Source organism: Poromitra crassiceps (genome assembly GCF_964638095.1).
Source record: "Poromitra crassiceps genome assembly, chromosome: 18".
Classification (NCBI taxonomy): Eukaryota; Metazoa; Chordata; class Actinopteri; order Beryciformes; family Melamphaidae; genus Poromitra; species Poromitra crassiceps.
This window is the reverse complement of record NC_139636.1, coordinates 28,812,951-28,836,131: the sequence shown is the minus strand read 5'-3', so window position 1 is coordinate 28,836,131 and position 23,181 is coordinate 28,812,951. Positions and strand designations below refer to the sequence as shown.

The 23,181-nt window shown below is 42.8% G+C and overlaps 1 protein-coding gene across 3 annotated transcripts; it reads right to left on the bottom strand.

Annotated features, from left to right (window-relative positions):
* Window positions 1–3,110: 3,110 nt before the first annotated feature.
* Window positions 3,111–23,143, bottom strand: LOC310792543 (nuclear receptor coactivator 5). 3 transcript variants are annotated; one of them, XM_083654233.1, is made up of 10 exons: window positions 22,991–23,143; window positions 22,692–22,781; window positions 20,966–21,039; window positions 15,766–15,928; window positions 11,872–12,071; window positions 10,251–10,325; window positions 7,690–7,968; window positions 6,410–6,598; window positions 5,080–5,339; window positions 3,111–4,969 (listed from the first exon to the last, which is right to left on the bottom strand). In XM_083654233.1, the coding sequence occupies exons 1-9, from the start codon at window positions 23,050–23,052 to the stop codon at window positions 5,086–5,088; spliced, it is 1,386 nt and encodes a 461-aa protein (XP_083510359.1). In that variant the 5' UTR covers window positions 23,053–23,143; the 3' UTR covers window positions 3,111–4,969; window positions 5,080–5,085. The 3 variants fall into 3 exon arrangements, with proteins under 3 accessions (XP_083510359.1, XP_083510358.1, XP_083510360.1); XM_083654232.1 differs by having other exon boundaries at window positions 5,094–5,339; XM_083654234.1 differs by lacking the exon at window positions 10,251–10,325 and having other exon boundaries at window positions 5,094–5,339.
* Window positions 23,144–23,181: the final 38 nt, after the last annotated feature.

The window sequence follows — 23,181 nt, the reverse complement described above, 5'->3', positions numbered from 1 at the left end:
AAATGGCCTCTCTGTGTGGAGTTTGCATGTTCTCCCCGTGCCTCCCGGGGGTCTCCTTCATATAGGAACCCCCTTCACAAAAAAACATGCAACATCCTGGTTGCTTATATGGTTCCTCCTCTGATCGTTAAGGGCGCCTGTTCAGAGGGAGGGGAACTGGTTGGAATAGCGTGAACCTCCCACGTGCTATGTCCTACCGGTGAAGCTTCCTCGGGCAGGTGAAAAGATGCGGCTGACTTGACTGCCCATGTCTCGGAGGATGCATGGAATCAGTCTCGGCCCTCCCCAGATCGGCAGAGGATGGAGTAGCAACCAGGATTGAGTAATTCCAATGAGCACTAAACGGGGGATAAAAATGGGATAAAAAATCTGGAAAAAAAAACATAAAAAAAAAAAATATTACGTCCGCTAAAGCAGTGTCTCCAAATTTCCCACGTCAAGGAGCCCTACTGACACAAATGAGACCAAACGGGGGTCCCATCTGATAAGATTTTTTGCTTTTAGATCTTTTATTATATAATGAAACCCATGACCAAAATAGTCATACATTCTGTCATTGTGTTACTTATGGGTGCAATTACAGTGAACATGAATTATTTACCTTTTTGCTGGCGACCCCCTATAACCCCCACAAGGACCCCTGGGGGACCCCACTAGTCACCAGACACCCCTGGGGGACCCCACTAGTCACCAGACACCCCTGGGGGACCCCACTAGTCACTAGTCCCGTGAATGACGATTAGAAATATGTGCTTGATTCTTAGCGATGTACCTAGTAAGGTAAGGAAAATAAAATACTGCAGTGAGACACAGAGGTATTTTTTCAAGGTATACTTAAGGTATAAACTTGCCATACTACATGCAATGGCATGCTGCTGTTTTCACACACACACACACACACACACACACACACACACACACACACACACGCACGCACGCACGCACGCACGCGCACGCACGCGCACACACACACACACACACACACAGTCCAATCAGAGGGTGTGTAGGCTGGTGTAATGAGGTGGAGACAGTTGTCCATTACTTCCTGAGTTGATGGGCTCCTCACAGCAGTGCACCCACAGCTGGAGGAGACAGTGTGCAAAAGTCTGTCTCTTTTCAAATGTTTGATGCTCACACACACACACACACACACACACACACACACACACACACACACACACAGGAGAAGTGAAGGGAAAAGACAAACAGGACAGGCATGGATGCATCAGTTTTTACTCTATACCTGACCTGCGGTCTAGAAACGTACCTACATGCAAATACATGGACATCACTAATGCAAGGTGAAGCCAACACAGACCTCCCTGACTCATCAAGTAGTATATTAGCCCCGCCTTCAGTCCAACACCACAGATCACATGACCCAGGTAAAGGCAATGTGTTCCTCCTGTAGAGATTAATTGAGAGGACATTTTTGGAACATCTCTGATCTCTCAGTTCCATTGCACACAATTTCAAAAAAGAATTCAAGAAATCTGCATGATTTTCAAGGCAGACGATTCCCCTCAATTATTAAATAAAAGCTATATTCTTTCAAAATCTAGAAAAATTGCCAGAAATCTGCTCATACATGTAGATGACCTCCAAAAATACTTTCAAAAGACTACTTTAGAATCTGGAAATACATTATCTTCCTACAGCATATGTGCTGTTGAACTTGACACCAACTACATGTACAGTTTCTCAATCAAAACGTGTTTTGGCCAGTTCAAATATATTTTTGAATGAATGTTACATGTTCAAAATGTTTGTATGTGTATTTCTAAACTTGTTCTGAAGTACATGTAAAATATATATTTTTGCAGCAGCATACATGTAGGTAATCTCCTTCACTTCAGTCAGTAAGTAGTAACTCTTAAAAATACAGCTGTAAAATGTGTCTCACTCAAGGGTGTACAGAAGTAGAGCAGGGGAATATCGCCATCTAGAGATGAAAAGGAGTCACTTCATCACACAGGGTGAGCTACGTTTTGGATCGATCAGCCCAGTCTCAGGGCCTGTATGGATTTGGCTTCTTGTCTGGTTAACATTGTCACATCTGTAGCAAACTGACACAACAGCAGAAAGCCCTCAGTCTACACTGCTGGACACAACTGGGACAAATACACCGTGTTATGAAGGCTGATTTGATGGTTCTGCTGACTATACTAACCGTACATCTGAGGTTCCAGCCTTTACCATCCACACCCTGGTGGAATAGTACTCTTATAGACACCTCCATTCAACTCTTCCTATTTCAAAAGTGTTAACTAAAGTAAAAAATCTGTTGTTCTTCTTGTTCCTACAGTTGGATGTCCCGAGCTTCACTGTGCAGAACGATGTCTGTGCTGAGTTTGACACTAGAAGCTGTTTCCACAAACGTCTGCTGAAAGTGGAACGTTTCTCTGAGATCACTGAAAAGGCCGTTTTCAACAAGCAAAATTTGTGACATCACGAAACTTGGGGCCAATCACTGTCCAGTATTCAGCAGTTAAACCCCAACACATTCTCACTCCCAACTCATCATATACTGCAGATCGCTCAGGAACCCTGGCTTGTCGTCACTTTGTCATGAGTGAGAATGTGTTGAAAAGCCTGTGTTGTTTGCTGTGATTGGCTAGTTATGTTCTCGATAACCCTGATTGGTTGCTTTGGATTTTTAAATGAGGAAGAATGGGGGAGTCATTTTAAGGATTTTAACAAGATAATTGAAGCTTTTTTGTTGGGGGAAACCATCAGACACAAATGATTATTCAAAGTAGAGTATTTATGGGTCTTAGGGGGTCTTTAAGAAACCTCTGTTAAATGTTCCTAAGTATCAAAAGTAAATGCATGTTGAATCTGATATGCTCACAACTGAGCTAGTAAGCTTTCCATTCGTGACTGTATTCGAATAGATCTTCACTTACAACGGGTTAAAGTAAGTTTAGTCAATCTTTTCTTCATGGTCATTCAAATTTACTGCAGTAAGAAAAAGACAGTAGCTATGCAATTATACTGCAAACCAGATGAACCATTCACTAATAATTAAGGACAAAATACTAGAATGAAATTAAGCTTCTTCTTATGCTCATAAACAAAAAAGCAGCTGCACACATGGATCTCGAGTCAACTTTTATGATTATACACTTAATATGGCTCATTCTTTCTTATAAAACAAGACTACAACGCTCATCAAAACAAAAAGTATATTAAAAACACTAGTAGTTATTTTCTTTACAAAGAAATCCTCCAGATCCCCCCCTCCACATACCTTTTGAACATGAACACTGTTCCACATTTAAAAAAAACATCCACACATACAGTATCGCTGTTTAACATTGACACAAAAATTAAAAAACAAACTAAAAAAAGTCAGAACATAGCAAGTTATGCAGAGTATCGACCAAACAACCGAATAAACTGATGAGCTTATTAAGAGAAAGAAAAGGAAAATATATTCCAGAGATCATTTCCTGCTGGTGTGTTTTTTTTGTACAACACTGGACCCGTTAAGTGCGAGTGGTCCCTTCCAACATGTCGTTATAGGGCTTCCCAAAACGCCTCCTGGCTCCAGTAGCAACATCTTGACCAACACATCCTTTCATTTCATGAGGGTTTCTCAAAACCAAACGACTAAAGCAACTGGCTGTGAAATCTGCTCACTTACAGCGACGCGGAGCGTTTACAAATGAATTTCAGCAAGGAACTTCTTGCATCATTAGAATGAATTATTAAAGTGGGAATAATAGTCATTAAGACAAAACTTCCTGAAAAACAACGGCAAAAAGTGTAAAAAATAAATGTGAGCTAAGAACATAGAACATAAATCTTCAAATGCTTCTCTCAAAGAGAACTTTTGGGAAACCCTTGTGAAATGTTCAAGCAGTCTGCATGTAAGTAGGGAGACCACTCACTAAACCCACCCTATAGTTTGGTAGAAACAGCAGTTGAACTTTGAGACTTCTATATTCAAGACGTTTGTCCTTTCCCCCCCATCATATTACGACCAGGACACAAGCAGCACCAGCGCCAACACACTTCCTGTCTTAAATATGAACAAATCGTCCATGGGTGACCTCTTTTTGTGTGTGTTTTTATCTGAATGTATCACAGATAGTGGTGAACAAGAGTACTGCAGGGATGAGTCTGGAAAACATTGACACTAGCACGTCCGGCTCGTACTTGGGATGGGATTTTTGGTGAAATGCTTGAAATAAGGTTTCATAAGGTCTGTGGTGGACAAAGATTTATGAAACGACGTTTGTGTTCAGCAACATCATCTCCACAAATGAGGACCACTTTTATGCCTTTTGAAGCGTTTTCATTTGATGACTCTTCAAAAGTCATAAATGTGGTCCTTGATTGTGAAGATGATCTTACTGAACACAAATTTAGCTGTTTCATAAACTTTTGTTAACCAGACCTCATTTCATGTATTTGAAACTGAAATTCCCATACAAAAATCCTATTGCCTTTTCCCCGTACGAACCAGCAGCGCAAGGACTTCTGGGTAAGCCTACAAAAATACATCATCCCTGCAGTACTCTACTGGTCCACCAATCAAGCTGAAAATCAGAACAGCGCACTTTTTATGGGATGACTTTAGGCCAGGTGTGTTGGACAATACACTTTTTTTTTTTTTTTTTAATTAAGGCCTAGACAAAGAAATTATGAAGGGACTTCAAATGATCAGTCAACAAAATACTCTGCACATCCTCCAGTGTGCACATCCTAATAAACCACATAGGATCATCAAAAAGAATCTTTGAGCTGTGATGTGATCAGGGATCCTGGACCAGTAATCCTTATGGAGAGACTTTACCAATGAAGGGGATTAGGAGTCTTTTGCTCTTCCTCTGGAAATGTTCAAAACACTGCTGGCACTAGTAGTCTACCTGTGTGTGTGTGTGTGTGTGTGTGTGTGTGTGTGTGTGTGTCTCTCAGTCTCAGCGCCGGGGGCCATTGGGTCGTGGAGGAGGTAGTAGGCCGCCTGAGTAGAGCAAGAGATAAGATGCTTGTTAGAGTATGATGGAAATAACACAATGGCATGGCTGTTGTTTAGAGACAGAAAAAAGGGGCGAATAAGACGGGAATACAAACCAGAGGTCACCAACCTGGGCCGGACAGGAGTGGGGTGCGGACACTCTTTAGAGATGGAGGCGCGCCTCTGATGCCGTGCGGCCCCCGGGGCCCTAGGTGGTACGGGGGGGGGAGGAGGTGGTGTGGGGGCCCGCGGGGAGGGGGGCCACCGTAGGGGCCGTATTCGGAGAGGGGGCCGAGCGGAGGGGAGGGGCCTCGTGGAGGACCGGGAGTCCGGTGCAAGGACAGCAGGGGCGGAGGTTTGCTTTTGGGATAGGAGCCTGGAGAGAAGAAGAAGCACAACGCTCACCCTTCAGTTCACAAGGAGAGGAACTTTGTCCTCTCATATGTCAGGTCTTACCTAGGGATGGGGCCGATCCGATCCAATATCGGTAGCCGATATTGGCACTAATTCACGGATCGGAATCAGATTTTTTTTTTTTTTTTTTTTTGCAATTCCAGCGCGGGCCGCTGGCCGTAATTTGCCCATGTATAATAGTATCCTTCTTTGCCTTGTATATTTTCTTAAATTTTGTCTGCTTTTTGCAAGGTATATTTAAAAAATAAATCTTTAATTGGCCAAATCTTTGCCTATACTGTATATTGAAGAAAAATATTGGTATCGGCATAATATCGGTATCGGCAGATATCCAAATTCAGGTATCGGAATCGGATCGGAAGTGAAAAAAGTGGATCGGTGCATCCCTAGTCTTATCTCTTATGTCTTCTATGTTGTATAATATATATGGATGATATACTGTCTATGGATTGTATAAGGCACTAGACATGTGGAAACGGAATGATCAGAATTGGACCCCAATCCCGGAAAAGTAGGTTGTAGGAAGATTAAAATACGTGTCCACTCAACTATGTTCCATACATAAAGCTACTGGTAAAAACATAGGAAGCTATTAGGAAGCCACAATAGCTGCAATGTCAATTTGGAGTCCTGAGAAGGAAAGATTTTGAAAATCTGCGTCTCCATGGAATAGGTTGGAAAACCTATTTAAGTTGTACACACAGTACTGTCTAACTGTGGGCCTGTTGCTACAGTGTTTGTATGCGCAAAATACGTTGTTATCAACGGTTATTGCTAACAATGGCTAGCCTGGCTAAAGGTAACCCTGGCTGGGTTCCAGACTGTTTAAATGCAACGTTGACAACTGTGACGTCACTCAACTGAGATATTCCTGGTTTCCAATGCAAGTGGAATGGACTATTAATTTGTGAGACATTTTTCCAAAAAGTTGGTCATGGAAAGGAGGTGGCTTGTTCTCATTTGAAAACGTCTCGACAAACATAATATATAAGAAGCTCAAATAGTCTAGGAAAAGCCCGTCTGCGGTCTAACCTGGTGAAGGCAAGAGAGGAGAGGGTTGAGGGTTCGGGTCCAGGCTAGGAACCAACGGTTCAGGTGGCGGCCCTGGTGCTCCGGGTCCAGGCTGGGGTTGAGGAGGCCCAGGAGGAGTAGGGAGCAGGGGAGGGGGCTTCCCCAGGCCTGGAGGCAACATGTTCCCCCTCTCCCCCTCAACAGTAGAGGCTGGAGGGAGAAAAAGAGGGAGAGAGAAATCAAATAAAAGCAGGAGGGGGGCATGGTGGTGCAGTGGTAAGCGCTGTCGCCTCACAGCTAGAAGGTCCTGGGTTCGATTCCCACCGGGGACGCTGTGAGCACTGAAGGAATGCGTGCCCGTCCGCATGTCCTTGAGTGCCCACCGCCCGGGTGGGGTCGTCAAAAGGACCTTTCTGTGTGGAGTTTGCATGTTCTCCCCGTGCCCCCTGGGGGTTTCCTTCATATAGGAACCCCACACCAAAACATGCAATATCCTGGTTGCTGATGTGGTGCCTCCTCTGTTCGTTCGGGGCGCCTGTTCGGATGGAGGGGAACTCGTTGGAATAGCGTGATTCTCCCACGTGCTATGTCCTACCAGTGAAGCTTCCCCTGTCAGGTGAAAAGAAGCGGCTGGCTAACTGCCCATGTCTTGGAGGAAGCATGGAGCCAGTTTCGGCTCTCCCCAGATCGGCAGAGGGTGGAGCAGCAACCAGGATAAATAAATTAAAATTAGCACTAACCCTTACATTAGCCCTAAGGGGGGATAAATAAATCTGGGAAAAAATATATAAAAAATAAAATAAAATAAAATAATAAATAAAAGCAGGAGAAAATAAAGGAAGAGCAGAGGAAATGAGAATGATTTGGTTGCTTTTGGCTTCTTGTCAATCTGATGGCATGGGTGTGTAAATGACTAGGTTATCATGTATTGTAATTATGTATAGGGGTGTCACGATACACTCAGTTCACGATACGATAACGATACGATATTTTAACAATATTTTTTTGCGATCGATTTGTAAGTTGAGGGGGCATCCTCCACGCTAATTTGAGTCATTTCACCATTTTCATCCTCCGTGTCTGTAACGTCCCTCGTATGTTCAAACAAAGCAATGAAAAGGAGAGCGAGCATGCAATCGGATGCAGATCAGTGCCACCATGTTCAGCTTCTTTTTGTCACGATATGAGATTTAATCTCAACGATACATATTGTCACGTTTTGATATCGCGATATATTGTGGGACGATATATTGTGACATCCCTATTATGTATTATTATGTATTATGTAATTGGCTTCCCACCATGTGCGTGGTCCTGCCGGGCACGCAGATACTCTGAGATGGTTCTGATCTCCTCGGGGTAGAGGTGCACCCCCTCGGCCAGCAGCAGGAGGAGCTGGCGGGTGTCTGAGGGCACAGCGTGGCGCTCGATCTTCTCCCGGTCCAGGAAGTCATCCAGCAACTGCGACGCCTGTGCTGCAATGTCTGCCGGGTCCCTTTGGGGGCGCTCTTTGGGGGGTCCGCGCCGGTACTCGGCCGCGACAAAGTCCATGGCTTGGTCCTTGGGCATGTTGCGGTGGACTGGGAGGAAATTGGTTGGATTATTGGTGTCAGAGGGCTGAAGGTGGCAAAGTTAATGAGAAAAGCAAAAAAAACAAACAGACAAAAAACAAAACAGAAAACAGGAGAGACAGCATTCAGCAATCAAATGATCAGGTGCTTCTTACAGGTTCGCTCATTTCAGATCGAAAATAGGTTTTGTTTTAATATGATGTTCTGATCAGCAAATTCTGCTGAGGTGATAAAGTTATACATTTGGTGTGATTGGGATTTGTTTTTGGGGGGCGGGGTGGGGAATGCATTTACTAGAAAATTTACATTTTGCTAGATCTTGTCTTTGGACTTTTAGTTAAGTTAAGTTTTTAGCAAGTTAGTTGATATAATATATATATATATATTTTTTTTTACATTCAACGCAGTGTGAATTAACCTTAGAAGATTTGGTATATATATATATATATATATATATATATATATATATAATTCATTTTTAGACATTTGCTTTGAATATGGTGAATATGGAAATGGTTCATTTTAATGCAGTTTGGATATAGACCAAACTCGATTATTTATATACTTTTGGGTTTTCACACTTTGTGTTGTGAGCTACAGAATGGACTGTAGCGTGTTATGGATACAATTACTTGTGTTGGTACCGTTTTGTTGTTTTCATTTTGTATTATGCATATTGATCTGTCTTGTATGTTATCAGTAAAAGCAATCTGAATTGAAAAAACAATTTTTTTTTAAAAACAACTGAGCTGAACTAAGGCAACATTGGTTGGTTTTAGACACGCTGAATAATGTACTGTATTTCTGCATGATAAATTATTTCATATTAAGTAATACAATAAAAAAGCTCTTGTATTATTAGTTATGTGTTGGATTTTCTGATCGGTTGGATGCACATCTTTGTGGACACTGAAATTGTCGAGATAGTTCCACAAATTAAAATTGTACAAAAAGAAGTTGAGTCGGCTTGAACATATCTACTTTGTTTTGGTCAACTAAATGAATATTGTAACAATGGGAAGCCTCTGAGCTTACTTAAAGGCACACTCGCCAAGAAAGTACAGTCGTTTAAAATGCTGCCAGAGTTTAAAAATCTACAACGCAGGCTGATTTGGACCCACACTGGGTCTTTGTCAGGGCGTGACTGGAAAGACTGTGAATATGAGAGGAATGCCGTGATTTCTTAAATAGACAATTATTATTATTATTATAACACAAGTAGGCAATATAGATAATCAAGTTAATGGTCAACCATAAAAGTTATACTTATAAACATGACCAAGAAATGGTGACAAGAGAATGACAAAGCATAATAAGCTCAACAGCATACATGAAAAGAAACGCTAACCAGCACCTCTAATCGACTGCTCCACAAACTCAACGCCCTCAACTTTCAACAGGCTGTCGTTGCCGCTATGACAATGATGGAAGTGGCATGCCATAGAGGCAAAGTGAACGTCACTTCCTGCTTCAGCACTGTACCAGAGATTTTTATCTGCCATTTATTTTCCCATAGACATTTCATAAAATGCTTATAAAAATAGTTTTACCTGGTCAAACCAAACGGTTCAGCTATATTTAGAATCGGGAGAGACCTTAGAACATTTCACTCCGACCAAAACATACAAAAACTACATCGATTTTTTTTTTAATCCACAATTTTTTTTAACATTTTGGTCCCAGTGAAATGTTATGCGATCTCTCCTGTTTCTAAATATATCTGAACCGTTTGGTTTGAACAAGTAAAAGTATTTTTATAAGCATTTTACGAAATGTCTATGGGAAAATAAATAGCGGATGAAAATCTCTGGTACAGTGCTGAAGCAGGAAGTAGGTGGTCACTTTGCCTCTCTATATAGCATATTTGTGTTCTGCCACTCCATCTTTTAAACGCCTCTTAGTACGCCCTATGTAAAAACATTCACAAGTGCAGGTGAGGCCATGCAATTACAATTAATTAAGTGTTTATTTGTGTGTGTGTGTGTGTCTTTTGTCTTGAGTTGATATCTACAAATTCCTTCAGTTGTATAATGTTAGAGCAGTGATTACAGGTGGTTTGCATGCATTCGAAAGTCCCTATAGGTCTCTGGAGCGTGTGCTCTCCCTCTCTGACTTGAAGATAACTATTTGTAAGACTGTCCTTGATGGAAGAAGAAGAAGAAAGTATGAGGAAGTTTCTAAATCCCCTTAAGGCTTAAGGGTAGGGTCACTCCTAAGAATGTCCCAAATGTATAGAATAATCTGTCTGATCTGTGGAGCCTGTTTGCTAAAAGGTGTGACAAAGCATATACCTGATGTATCTTTTCTCTGTCTGTTCGAATGTTGTAGGAGGTCCTGACGTCTCATGGAGGCTGCCTTGGTCTGGGCTGTGGAGACAATGGTCTTTATTCCCACGGCGCTGGCCAGCAGGCCCGGCCGGGGTCAGAACATGGCAAAGTCAGGACACTCACTCACTCACTCACGGATGTTTAGTGTAGGGGGTGGGGCTAGGGAAGAGGGGCCGTACTGTAGCCTGGGATAGGAAGGTGGTAGAGAGGGGCGGATTCGAGGGGTGGGTAGGGGGCTAGGGGGATGTGGGTGGTGGGAAGGGCCTAAGGAAGGGGCGGGGCTAGCGAAAAGGAGCTTTAACTAGGGACAGGAAGGTAGTAGAATCGGGAATCGAGGGGTGTAGGGGGATGTGGATGGTGAGAGCGGGGCCAAGGCTAGGGAATCATAATCAGAAAAGAGGCTGTAACTAGGGATAGGAAGGTCATAGAGAGTCAGGATTCAAGGTGTGGACAGAGGGCGTGGCTAGGAGGATGTGGGTGTGCCGCCATAAGGCTGAATGGCCACACCTTAAGGTACTTGTGCTTGTTATATGATCTGTCTACAAAGCGTTTGGTCATACGTTGAGAGTGTGTCTTTCCAGTTAGGCCCTGACAAAGACCCAGTGTGGGTCGAAACCGGTCGGCGTTGATTTTTCTAAACTCAGTTATGTCCTAACCAATAAAGGCATTTTTAACTACTACCATGGCTCTGCGAGTGTGCCTGAAGTACGCCCAGAGTGTGCCTGAAGTACGCCCAGAGTGTGCCTGAAGTACGCCCAGAGTGTGCCTGAAGTACGCCCAGAGGCTTCCTGTTGTTTCAAGTAGACTCGTTTAACTTTGCATTCACCTGGAGGTTACTATGTGACAACTGCAAGTACCCGCTATCTTTTTCCTTGTGTTGAATTAATATTGTGTTGGATGGACAATCCTTGTCTCAGTTTTGATCAAACTTTTATGGATGAAAATATATCAGTTATTACAATATTTCTCATCAACAAAAGACAGGGTATTACAATTGCAGTGTTGAATTTCAGTATTTAGAAATGTAAACAAACATGGAATTTGTTTATAGGATTTTTTTTTTAATAGCTTGAGTTTGTTTTGAGATAGAATCCACCAAGGGGTTGGTGGAATTGATGTATGATGTGCATTGAAACAGGCAGCCAGTGGAGCTGAGCCTTTGATGTATGATGTGCGTTGAAACAGGCGGTCAGTGGAGCTGAGCCTTTGATGTATTATGTGCATTGAAACAGGCGGTCAGTGGAGCTGAGCCTTTGATGTCTGATGTGCATTGAAACAGGCAGCCAGTGGAGCTGAGCCTTTGATGTCTGGTGTGCATTGAAACAGGCGGTCAGTGGAGCTGAGCCTTTGATGTCTGGTGTGCATTGAAACAGGCGGTCAGTGGAGCTGAGCCTTTGATGTCTGATGTGCATTGAAACAGGCAGCCAGTGGAGCTGAGCCTTTGATGTATGATGTGCGTTGAAACAGGCCGTCAGTGGAGCTGAGCCTTTGATGTATGATGTGCATTGAAACAGGCAGCCAGTGGAGCTGAGCCTGGAGGAGGTGGTTTAGCTAGGTTGGAAGGGATAAGGGGGTAGGGACTTACTTTTGAGGGAATCTGAGAATATGATAACAGTGCAGGAGGAGAGAGCTATGTTTCTCTGCTCCACCAGAATACATAACGGGGAGCCGTCTGCTCGGATGTCCTGCAGGGCCCGGGTCAGGCCCGACTCCGCCTGGAGGTAGAGCATTTCCACTGACAGGCCGCGCTCCTGCAAGCACTGTCCTAGCGATTTGGGGTAATCCCTTTGAGAGGAAGAGAAACACTTTGTTAACTTGACATTGATGTAGTTGCTGATCTGCTATAGAGAGAAACCTGGTGAATAATGATGTCAGCATAAGGACCTGGCTTGCAAACACTGGCCAAATGATTTGATTCGACCTCTTGAGAGAAGAACAGAGGTGCCTTGATGCTTGATTAACTTAGAGGGTGGCCAGACAGAGACCTGATATCCTTCAAAAACTAATGGAGTCAATGTATTCTCTATGGGGCGGAAATTGAGCCAATGTATTCTCTATGGGGCTGATATGCTTCTTTTCTTTTTATACCTCCGGGCCAACGAGTTTCCCTCCGCGTTTGTCTGTCTGTCCGTTTGTTTGTCGGCAGGATATCTCAAAAAGTTATCAACGTAATTGCATGAAACTTGGCAGAAAGGCAGGTCATGGGCCAACTTGTGCATTTTTTTTTTACATCAAAAGTCCCACTAATACACATTTTTTGGGTACCCAGGAAAGCAGCAGCAGCGGGCCGGGTAGCAGCAGCAGCATCGCCTTGTAAACTTTTAGATCGCACTCTCAACCCGTTCACTTTCCCCACGGCTGCGGGCACTCCGTTCCCCCTCCCTTCTATGACGGCTGCCCAGGCCCAGCGTCATGTCAGCCAAAACAAAATGGACGCTTTTTTCTGTTGTCATGTTCCGTCAATGTAAAGTAATTAACTGTTAAGAAAGTCAAATTTCAGCCTGTGGGAATCACTGAATCGCGCCAGAAAAGGGGCAGGAAATACATTACAGTGTGCTTTACCAATGAAGATCTAAGTGACTCGTCATTCCTTTGTGTGTGTGGACAGGAGCAGGCAGCCAGGACCGCACCTGCTGCTTTGGATCAATGTGTTCAATGTATTTCGGTAGATCCCTTACTGGTTATAAAGACTCCACATTGTGTCAATTTATTATTTGAGGAGTGATTTTTGTTGCCAGGAAATACATGCATCATTTATCTGGCAAGATATGGATGTTTTTGTTTGTTCGTGTGTGTTTGTTTGTTTGTTTTGTCATTGTTTTATTTTATTTTAATTTGCAGAATTGAGAGTGGTTTATGAAGGAAAAATCCACCCTAAAACACTGAAAAGCTTAAAGGTGCTGTAGGCGATTCTGGGGGAAGGATTGAGTGAAGCAGTTAGCAACTGCACTTCAACTAATGAAGTTTCAGAAACATTTGTCAATATTTGATTTGTACACTTGCTGTTTCAGACTGGCCCAGTGTTTATATCAATATTCACACAATTTCTCATACCCAGTGTTTAAAGCCAAGGTCCGCTTAATATGCTCAATTGAATCAGTGCATCCCTCATCTCAGCGAGGAAAAGACATGAGACAAACAAATTATTCACTTATGAGTAGGATCTTATTTAATCTGAAGACAACTTACCCAACCCAACTGTGCAGTTTGCCTGATATTGCCCTATTTTTTTTTTTTTTTTATTATTAGTGATTGTACAACTTGGCTGTTGGCATATTTTGTAATTAGATGATGTCAGCTTGTTAGCTAGCAGCTAAACTAGCCTGCCTTGTTGTGAACACATCTAACTAGTCGAAGCCAACGTTAGCGCTAGTAGTCACAGTTTTACGTGAACATTTGTTGCTTAGACTGCTGACTATAGTTAGCTAGCTGCTACCCATGCCAAACCAGCTGTTCAGGTTCACCGAGTTGACTCTGCAAGCTAGAACTCAATAGTTTTGGGGTTTTGGAGAGACTAGTCCAAGACAGTTGAATCAGACAGTTTACTACGCCCAGCCAGTAACCTACATTTACTAAGCAAGCAATGCACTTTCTTTTTCTAGTCCGGTTGTTACATATCTAGCCATTACTTGCACACAGCCTGTTCTCCAATGGACGTCTATGATGGCACTGGACATGGTTGATCAGATTTGTGAAGCCTCCATTTATTCGTCATGCTTGAATTAATTGTGGATGTTGCATTACATAGTTATAACCTTTGTGCACTCCTCTTACTATAAATTCATTTTGAGATCAGATGCAGCAGAATTAACTGAAGTGGTGTCCTATTGGAGCAATGGGAGTGAGTGCAGAATGTGTTATTGTGTCAGTTGCGTATAGCATCACGCTAAAGAATCAACAAACATGTCATTCACGGATTTATCATGCACACTAAATAACTCAATGTGGGCATTGGAACAGTTTGTCAGTTCACAATAACAGCCTTTTTTTATGCATGAAATTTAAGTTGTTTTGTGAGAAAGCGCGACCTCAGTCACATTTGAGCTGTGCAGTGAACAGGATTGTTACACAGGCACGTTGAGATCAGAGAGTGTGTATTGAAGCACATTGTGCCTTTGGTGGAGAGAGGCTGTGTGAACGTGTTGCTTTCAAACTGCATTACATTGGCAGCATAGACTGCAGAGTCCTCATGTGCTGCTGACACATTTAAATCCCACTATGGTGTGCAGTTCTTCATGCAGAGACGATCTCTGTAAGTTCAGTCTGTTGACGCAAGAATGATATAATGCATGTAATCATATCATCATTATATGTGGCATTATAATCATGGCACATTTTCATTTGTGAGGAGGCTGTGAAGTCAGTAAGTTGACAGCAAAACAGCTGTCTGTCACCCTGGTATGTTCAATTCAGGTTGTTTCTTTATGTTTTGTTTGCTTGATATCAGAATGAAAACATTTGTGGAAAAAGTTCTGGTCCAATGAATGATGAGTTTTCCTTTGAATGACACATCTCCACCATGTGCCTAAATTGTTGTCTAGGCCTTGTCTTAGTGTTTCTGGTTTTTCCATATCCGACTATGGATGGCAGTTAGAAATGTATGTTTTTTGGCCAAATCTGCAACAATTATTAATTGTGCATGGAAATAAATTATTACAAAATATAATAAAAAAAACAGGTATGTTTTTCATGATTTTAAGCTGCAACATATGCTCCCTGAGGACATCAGGAGCATCACAGCCACACAACATTATGAACATTTTGGTTTTCCATGTAAACTCAAATGAGGTGTGCTTTTTGATAAATGAATAACAAGAACCAGATTTACCGGTTTGTTTGAATCACTGTAAGAACTCGTTATACCACACACAGAAACAATATGTCATACATGTATAAACAACTTGTGATTGTGTCAAGTGCATAAGTCCTTTCATTCAGCATCCAGAAAGTTGCCCCAATAACTTTGAATTAGGGATACACGATATATCAGCAATCATATCGGTATCGGCCGATGTTAGTCATTTTTTAACATATCCGCAACGATCCGATGTTGCAATGTTAATATCGGTTATCCGATCGATATCAGCCAAAATGTTCACATTGAGAGGAAACAATGTGATAAATCTATGCTTTATGCCGCTTTTCCAAATGTTTTGGAAATAAAGAAATGCATTATTTTTTCAAATTTACATGTCTTTTTCACTATGTACAACATTTGATTATCATAGAAATGTGTTTTTGTAGCTAACATTAACGTCAGATAAATACTCTCTCTAGGCTAATGTTAGATACCGAGGCAGATAACACAGCTAATTAGTTAGCTAACACCAGCTATCTTTCTCCTCCAATGTTAACGTTACTTGACTGAGCGAACATCTTGTGCAGGTCAGCAGATCGTTATCAAAACGTATTTGCACTGAAGAGAAGTAACACGGTGCTCGAAAATCTCTTCTCTCTGACGTTGGCCGTCAGTACTCACATGCTCTGGTTGGTGACGCAGAGCACCACACAGTCGGCCGGTTTCTTCTCCTCCTGCACCTGTCTGTAGAACTTCTGGTACAGGGCTTTGCGTTTGTCTGCTGGGGTGGAGCCTTCCGGCTTGGCTGTGGTGCGGAGGGGTGGATGAGGAAGGAGGGGGGAGTCTGGGAGGTACAGGAAGAAAGAGGGGAGTGGGGGAGGTACAGGGAGGGAGAGGGGAGAGGGGGAGGTACAGGGAGAAAGAGGGGAGAGGGGGAGGTACAGGGAGAAAGAGGGGAGAGGGGGAGGATAGAAGAGCGTGGGACAGGGTGGTTAGATTATATATATACAGTATGGGGTTAGAGCATAATAATACAATGTATTGTGATTTTGCAATACAATGGTGCAGAAGACGTTCAAATGTGTCTATTGGGTGATAAGTACGTGACACTTTTCCATTATGCTTAAAAACACCTTCTGCTAATTGAATACCTGCAGCAAATTTATGGTAAATTTAAGACAATTTAAAACCTTAATTTCCCTGTTTATAATGCAAGAGCTTTTAAGAGCGTTTAAGGAACCCTGCAACGCTTGTTAAAATCAGAGTCAGAGTTTTAACAATTAGTGGTCTAAAATCGTGTTTTTTTTTCTCAGGTGAATGTACACGGAATGACCCTTAAGGGTCGTCACTGTGGAACATCCCTTAACTCATTCACCGCCAATGACGTCTTTGACGTGTTATCAGCAATGGCCTTCCCCGCCAAGGACGTGTTTGACGTGTTTTTGTTTTTATTGGTGCAGCGCCTGCAGCAAACACTTGCCCAGCCTGTCACACGGACACAGGTCCCTGCCTTCAAAGTAGAGGTCGACCGATTAATCGGCCGGCCGATTAATTGGGGCCGATTATTGGCATTTTTAATTAATCGGCATCGGCCTCTGCCTTGCTCACAAGGCCGATTTTTTATTACAATTATTATTTTTTTTTTTTTTATTATTAGGGGTCCAAGCACGAAGTGCGTGGATCCCTATTGTATCTGTTCCGTTTATTATTATTATTATTCCGCCCTAAAACAGCATGCACGTCAAAAACTGTAAGGGCTACAGTAGCCAGACCTTGCACATAGGTTGGAAATGTGCCCCACTACTCAGAGACAAAAAAATTGCCATATTGGCCAGATGGTGGCGCTATAACAGACCCTTTTGCGTATTGACCCATAACTGCTGAACCGTGAGGCGTAGAATCAAAATTCCACATCTGCTGGATTCCCTGGATCAATACGCATCTATCCATATAGACCACGCCCATTTAAGTCTGCTAGATTTTCCGCCATATTGGACTTTCTCCAAAAAAAAAAAAACGAACTCGTCATAGGCCATTTGCCCGAATAAGCCCAAACTTTTTGTGTGTCATCTCTGGACTTCCCTGATCTAAAATTGTATAAAGAATTTGGATACGTGCAACCGTCTTGAAATGATAAATGTTTAAACTTTTGATAAACAAACTCGTCCTAGGCCATTTGCCCGAATGAGCCCAAACTTTTTCTGTGTCATCTCTGGACTTCCCTGATCTAAAGACTTACAAAGAATTTGGATACGTGAAACCGTCTTGAAATGATAAATGTTTAAACTTTGACACTATGTCATCACCGATGACAGTCTTGTGACATCACTGATGATGTCATCTATGATGTCATCTATGATGTCATCTATGATGTCATCCTTCCTCTACATAACATCGCGCACACACACACACACACACACACACACACATGCACACACACACACACACACACACACACACACACATGCACACACATATACACCTATACACACACACACACACACGCCACACACACACACACACACACATACACACACACACACACACACACACACACACACACACACACATATACACACACACACACACACACACAGACACACATATACTCACACATATACACACACATATATACACACACACATATACACACTTACACACATATACACTAACACTACTATTACTACTGCTACTACTGCTTGAACCCGGTCAGGTCACCAAATCTCAACCAAACTTTGTGCACTTGTGCACATACCAACTCTGACTAAATGTGCAATTCAGTGTCTATATTATCTGACATACACCCCCCAAGTCACCGGAAGCTTGGACCCCGCATCGCCGCTTGCGGCTATATTTATTATTGTTATTGTTATTATTATTATTTAGCGGGGGTTCCTATCTGGAAGAAACTAACATTGTAGTGTTAAACTCCACGGAGAAAGGCCGGTTTACAAGTGTTTACAGTGTGGCTGCTCACCCCTCCCCTTTCACCCCTCCCCCTTCCTTGGCTTTGCTGCGGTGTCTGTTCAAAGAAGCAGTGTGGAGTCCTCACTCACTCTGATATGCTTGCTAGATCTTAAACTAAGAAAACTACGGTAAGATTCCCACTCCTAGCTTTCAAAGCTCAACATATACTCTCACTCACTCTTATAAGTTTACTGTCTGTAACGTTAACATTGATTGCGGTCCGCAATTTGCGGGGGGACGCATGTCATTAGAAAGTGTGAAACAACCAGACGCAAGCCAGTTCAATCGTCTCAAGCGACGAGTCATTCCAACGTTTACAGCAGGTTGCATTAATGTGGTTAGAGATTCAACAAGGGGGAGTCCAAAAGCTAGCGTTAACGCTACTTGTCAAAAGTGTTTTGCTGAAGGAACAGCTTCCTAGTAGTACGCTAAATAGCTCCGTGTGTGTGTGTGTGTGTGTGTGTGTGTGTGTGCGTGCGTGCGTGCACGCTCGCTCGCGTGTGTGTTTACTGTTTAATGAGATAGCGTAGCATTCCTCCTACAGTCTACCTGAGCCTGTCAAACGTTCATACAAACGTAACATACGAAAACATGTCTTGGGACAGTTGTTATTTAATGTGTGAAAAAGATTTGAGCTCATGCAACCTGCTGTAAATAATGTTGGATTGACTCGTCGCAAATGGACGATTGGACTGGCTTGCGTCTACGTTATGTTGTCATTCTTATCAACCCGAGCACAGTAGGCTACATGCATCCCCCCTGGCTGCAATCATAGCGTTACAGACAGTAAATGTATAAGAGTTAGTGAGAGTATATACCGTAGGCTATTGAGCTTTGAAAGCTAGGAATGTGAGTCTTCTCATGCACCCATAAGCCTACTGTAACGTTACGTTTCCTCAGTCACCATCATCTTCTGCAAACACACTTCTCCCATCAAATGACAGCAAATCTAAACAGTTACATTATTATTATTATTATTGTTGTTAATGTATAGAACAGTGCATGAATGAGTTATCTGACATACTGCTCTCTCGCTATAGCCTACCAGTCACTACTGAAATCTATACCGCATAACCCAATGTATTTTTCTATTTAATAAAAAGAATAATCAGAAACATGTTACTGTACTGGCTAAGATAACATCTTATATTAGATGTAGGCCTACAGTATAATGTTATATTCGATTTTCAATGTGCATGAATGGATAATGGAAATCTAGGCTACTAGATTTCTTTAAAAAAAAATACCAACAGAAGAATATTGCACATTTTTTGGGGGCGCTACCCACACGTTTAGCTGTGTGTTTCTCATTCCACGAATGCACAATCCTTACAAGTTGTACCCCGTTGTAAAGGTGACTAATCAGGCTTTCCAACTATATAAAATACAATACCAATTGGTATTATTAAAGTGGAGAAATAATCGAGCGAAATAACGTTTCCAAACTTTTTTTGAGGATTTTATTTTAATCGTATTTTATCGAATGAAAAAAAAAAAAATAATCTGCATTATATATCGGCCATCGGCCGCCCTGCTCTCTAAAGATCGGCATCGGCCATTGAAAAAGCAATATCGGTCGACCTCTACTTCAAAGGGTAGCCGACAGCACGCGATCAAACACATACCGCAGCTGTTGTTTTATAAATTGAGCAAGAGGAATAGCAGAGAGCGGGTAACGCTTCCTTGTGCAGACAGGAGAAACGCCATTGTAACGCCGAGCTGGAGTCGCCTTCCTCTGTGCCAGCCAGGAGAAAACGGGAGAAAGTAATCAAGAGATGTGTTTGATCATCGGAGGAATGAGGAAATGATCGATCAGTTTGCGAGGGCGGTGAGGACGTGTTGAATAGCCGAGGGGAAAACGGGAACGATCATAGATATGACAGGGAGACATGGACGAGGACGGTGTACCAGAACAAATCAAAATAAACACAGGAACAGCTAGGCAGCAGCGGGCAGAAGGCACTCACAGCAGCCCGCTGTCCTTCTCAAGAGCTATTCAGTTGGTTCATGTAATCGCTGGGCTGCTCGCCCTCCAGTGTTGCTCCTGGCCAATCCCAGCGCCACAGGGCGTGGTTATTGCTTATCCTATGTTGGGTTAGAAATCTAAAAGGGGGATCGTGTGTGTGTGTGTGTGTGTGTGTGTGTGTGTGTGTGTGTGTGTGTGTGTGTGTGTGTGTGTGTGTGTGTGTCTGTCTGTCTGTCTGTCTGTCTGTCGGTGTGTCTGTCTGTCTGTCTGTCTGTCTGTCTGCACACTCACACCGAGTAAACTGTATTGTTGAATGTAAAAAAAAAGCACTTCATGTGTGTATATATATATATATATATATATTTTTTTTTTGTCATTTGTGTCCTAACGAATAATATTTACATGTCTGATGTCAATACAGTTCAAAATAAAAGAATTGAGAGTGAGTTATGCCTGAGATTGTGCCCTTTTACAAAAATGCTTTTTTCTCCCTTTTCTCTTCCCAGACAGGCTTTTTTTGGTGAACATGGGGTGTATAAAAAGGGTTATAAGTAGAGTACAGAACATGCTAAAAGCTAACTTTCTTTTTGGGGGTGAAAGTAGAGACTTAGATCTTCATTTCGAGGTATTGGACATCACTGTAGTCCTAGTACAGAATTTACTGTGGGTCTTGAAAGATGACCAAACATTATGGAAATACTTGGCCTGTGCCAAAAATGCCAGTCAGATATTGGCAGTGAATGAGTTAAGGGTCGTCACTGTGGAACATCCCCAAACAGGAATCTGGTTGTTCCAGTTATCTGAACGTGGTCCAGTGTGTGCAGAGAAAGTACCTGTTCTTCTGTGTCCATTTTCTGGCATTTCCACTTTTAGTTTAACTGGTTTATTGTTTGAAATAAAAACTAAATGTGTCTAATTTAGTGATCCGTGCCAAGGAAAAAGACTCACCATTTTGTTTATGTTTGTAGCCCTCATACTTCATGCCTCCGCTGTAGTTGTGCTTTAGCTCCAGCTCCTCGTAACTGAAAGAGCAGCAATGAAACAGAAGCAGATTTGATGGTGAAAAGGGCACCAAAGAGATGAGTCTCTTTTAGGCGCCCAGAGCGCTGTGCTTTCATGAGCCGGGGTCCCAGAATTAAATGCCCTCTTGGTATTTATTGCCGCTGCTGTACCAAGGCCAAATGTTTGGTCAGTATGGTGTTACTCAACCCAAATCACTTTTGTCAGTCCCCCCCGCCCTCTCAGCAAACCAATCCAACCAGTGTAGGAAATTAGCCCGGGGCCAGGGCAACAATGGCCAAAAATTGTCCCCAAGATTTTTATCATTTTATTTTCATTAAAATCATTTAAGTTCCATTTCCATCTCTAACACACACTCAGCACCTGCAAGCTGGTTGCCAGAAGAAGAAAACGACAAAGAACACACTCACAAACAGCATTGTTGTTTGTTCACACTACGCTTTAGCAACGTTATGCACATGTAACGGCGTTGTGTAGGTGGTACTTGCAGCAACCCATGTTAAGGGCTTGTCCAGGGGTGGATTCGAACTGCCGACCCTCGGCTTGGGAGTCCAGCATGTTAACCGCAACACCAAGAGAGCTAGCTCCCTTGGCGGAGCTGGTTAACATGCCTTTATACCTGGGGAGTGAGTTTAACCAATCCACTCGTTACCACTCGGGACTCACGAGGAATCCGCGCTGATTCAACTCGGTTACACTCACCCCCTTAAACTCACTCCACACCCACTGGACATCCGGGTCACGGCACCAATGTAACTGCGTTGTGTAGGTGGTACTTGCAGCAACCCATGTTAAGGGCTTGTCCAGGGGTGGATTCGAACTGCCGACCTTCGGCTTGGGAGTCCAGCGTGTTAACCGCAACACCAAGAGAGCTAGCTCCCTTGGCGGAGCTGGTTAACATGCCTTTATACCTGGGGAGTGAGTTTAACCAATCCACTCGCTACCACTCGGGACTCACGAGGAATCCGCGCTGATTCAACTCGGTTACACACACAGACAAGAAAAAGAAAGAGTAAATACCACCATTTTTTAGAGAGTGGGGGCAAAAGTTGCCCCCAAAATATATATATATATTTAATTTCCTACACTGAATGCAAGCATCAACCTAAATAGTGCGTGCACCTGTCTCAACCCAAGGATCGGAATCGGATTTTCTTGAATTGTGAGCCAAACTACAGAAACAAATGTGTAACTCTGTTTATTTGCAATTGAAATACGATTACTATCCCACTGTTCTCTCTGCCATTGTGTGATGTTGAGAAATGCCAGTGTTAACTGACTCGTTTAGAATGATAATTTTGCAAAGTACCCAGGTGATTCAAAGACTTTAAATGTAGGCCACCTTTTTATGTAAAACATGCTTCCCACTGTGACAGTTTGCACAATAAGAAGGACAGCAACACATCTGTGAGTTGATTTAGATCAACTGCTTCTGTATTACAATAATGGGCAGACAGCTGAAGTTATATTGGTCAAGAGTGGTTGCACTCAATCAGTCTGTGTGCTGCCCGGGGACTAACGAGATTAGAAAAGGCCTGTCAACATCGGATGCAGCCATTCAAACGTGGATGGAACACAAACGTACAGCTTCACAGAAACAAATAGGTTACGGTCTGGCTGCTGCATCTTCAAATGAATAATGTGACGTCGTTACCTATCGAGTGCATCCTTGCGCTCCTCCGCCCTAGGGTCCTCTCTGGTCGGGTATGGCGCTGCTCGACGAAACGATCGGAGCGGTTGAGCACTGCACAACACAAAACAAGGGGCATGTTTTGAAGCTTGCAACATAACTACCGTTATCTTGTGCAAAGCGGCTAAACGTTAGTTATCTCTGCTCTTCAGATCTGCCATTGTTTTCCTCCCTGCGTGCAGCTGCTTTAGCTAACGTCACTTAGCACGTTAGCTGGTAACGCGAAACCCGCTTGCTGCGAGGAACCATTTTATTTCACTCACCTTCCATTTGGGTTGGTTTGTGTCCGCCTGCCAGCTACGGGGGGTTTTAACCATGAAGACATGTTATCCGTGTCTTAACCTCACTCTAATACACCCAGACGTGAAATCACAACGCCAGGCAGAAGAATGTTGATTTTGAACCTCTACACTATTATGCTACTGTGTGTTGAGATGAGGAGGAGCTTCTTCTT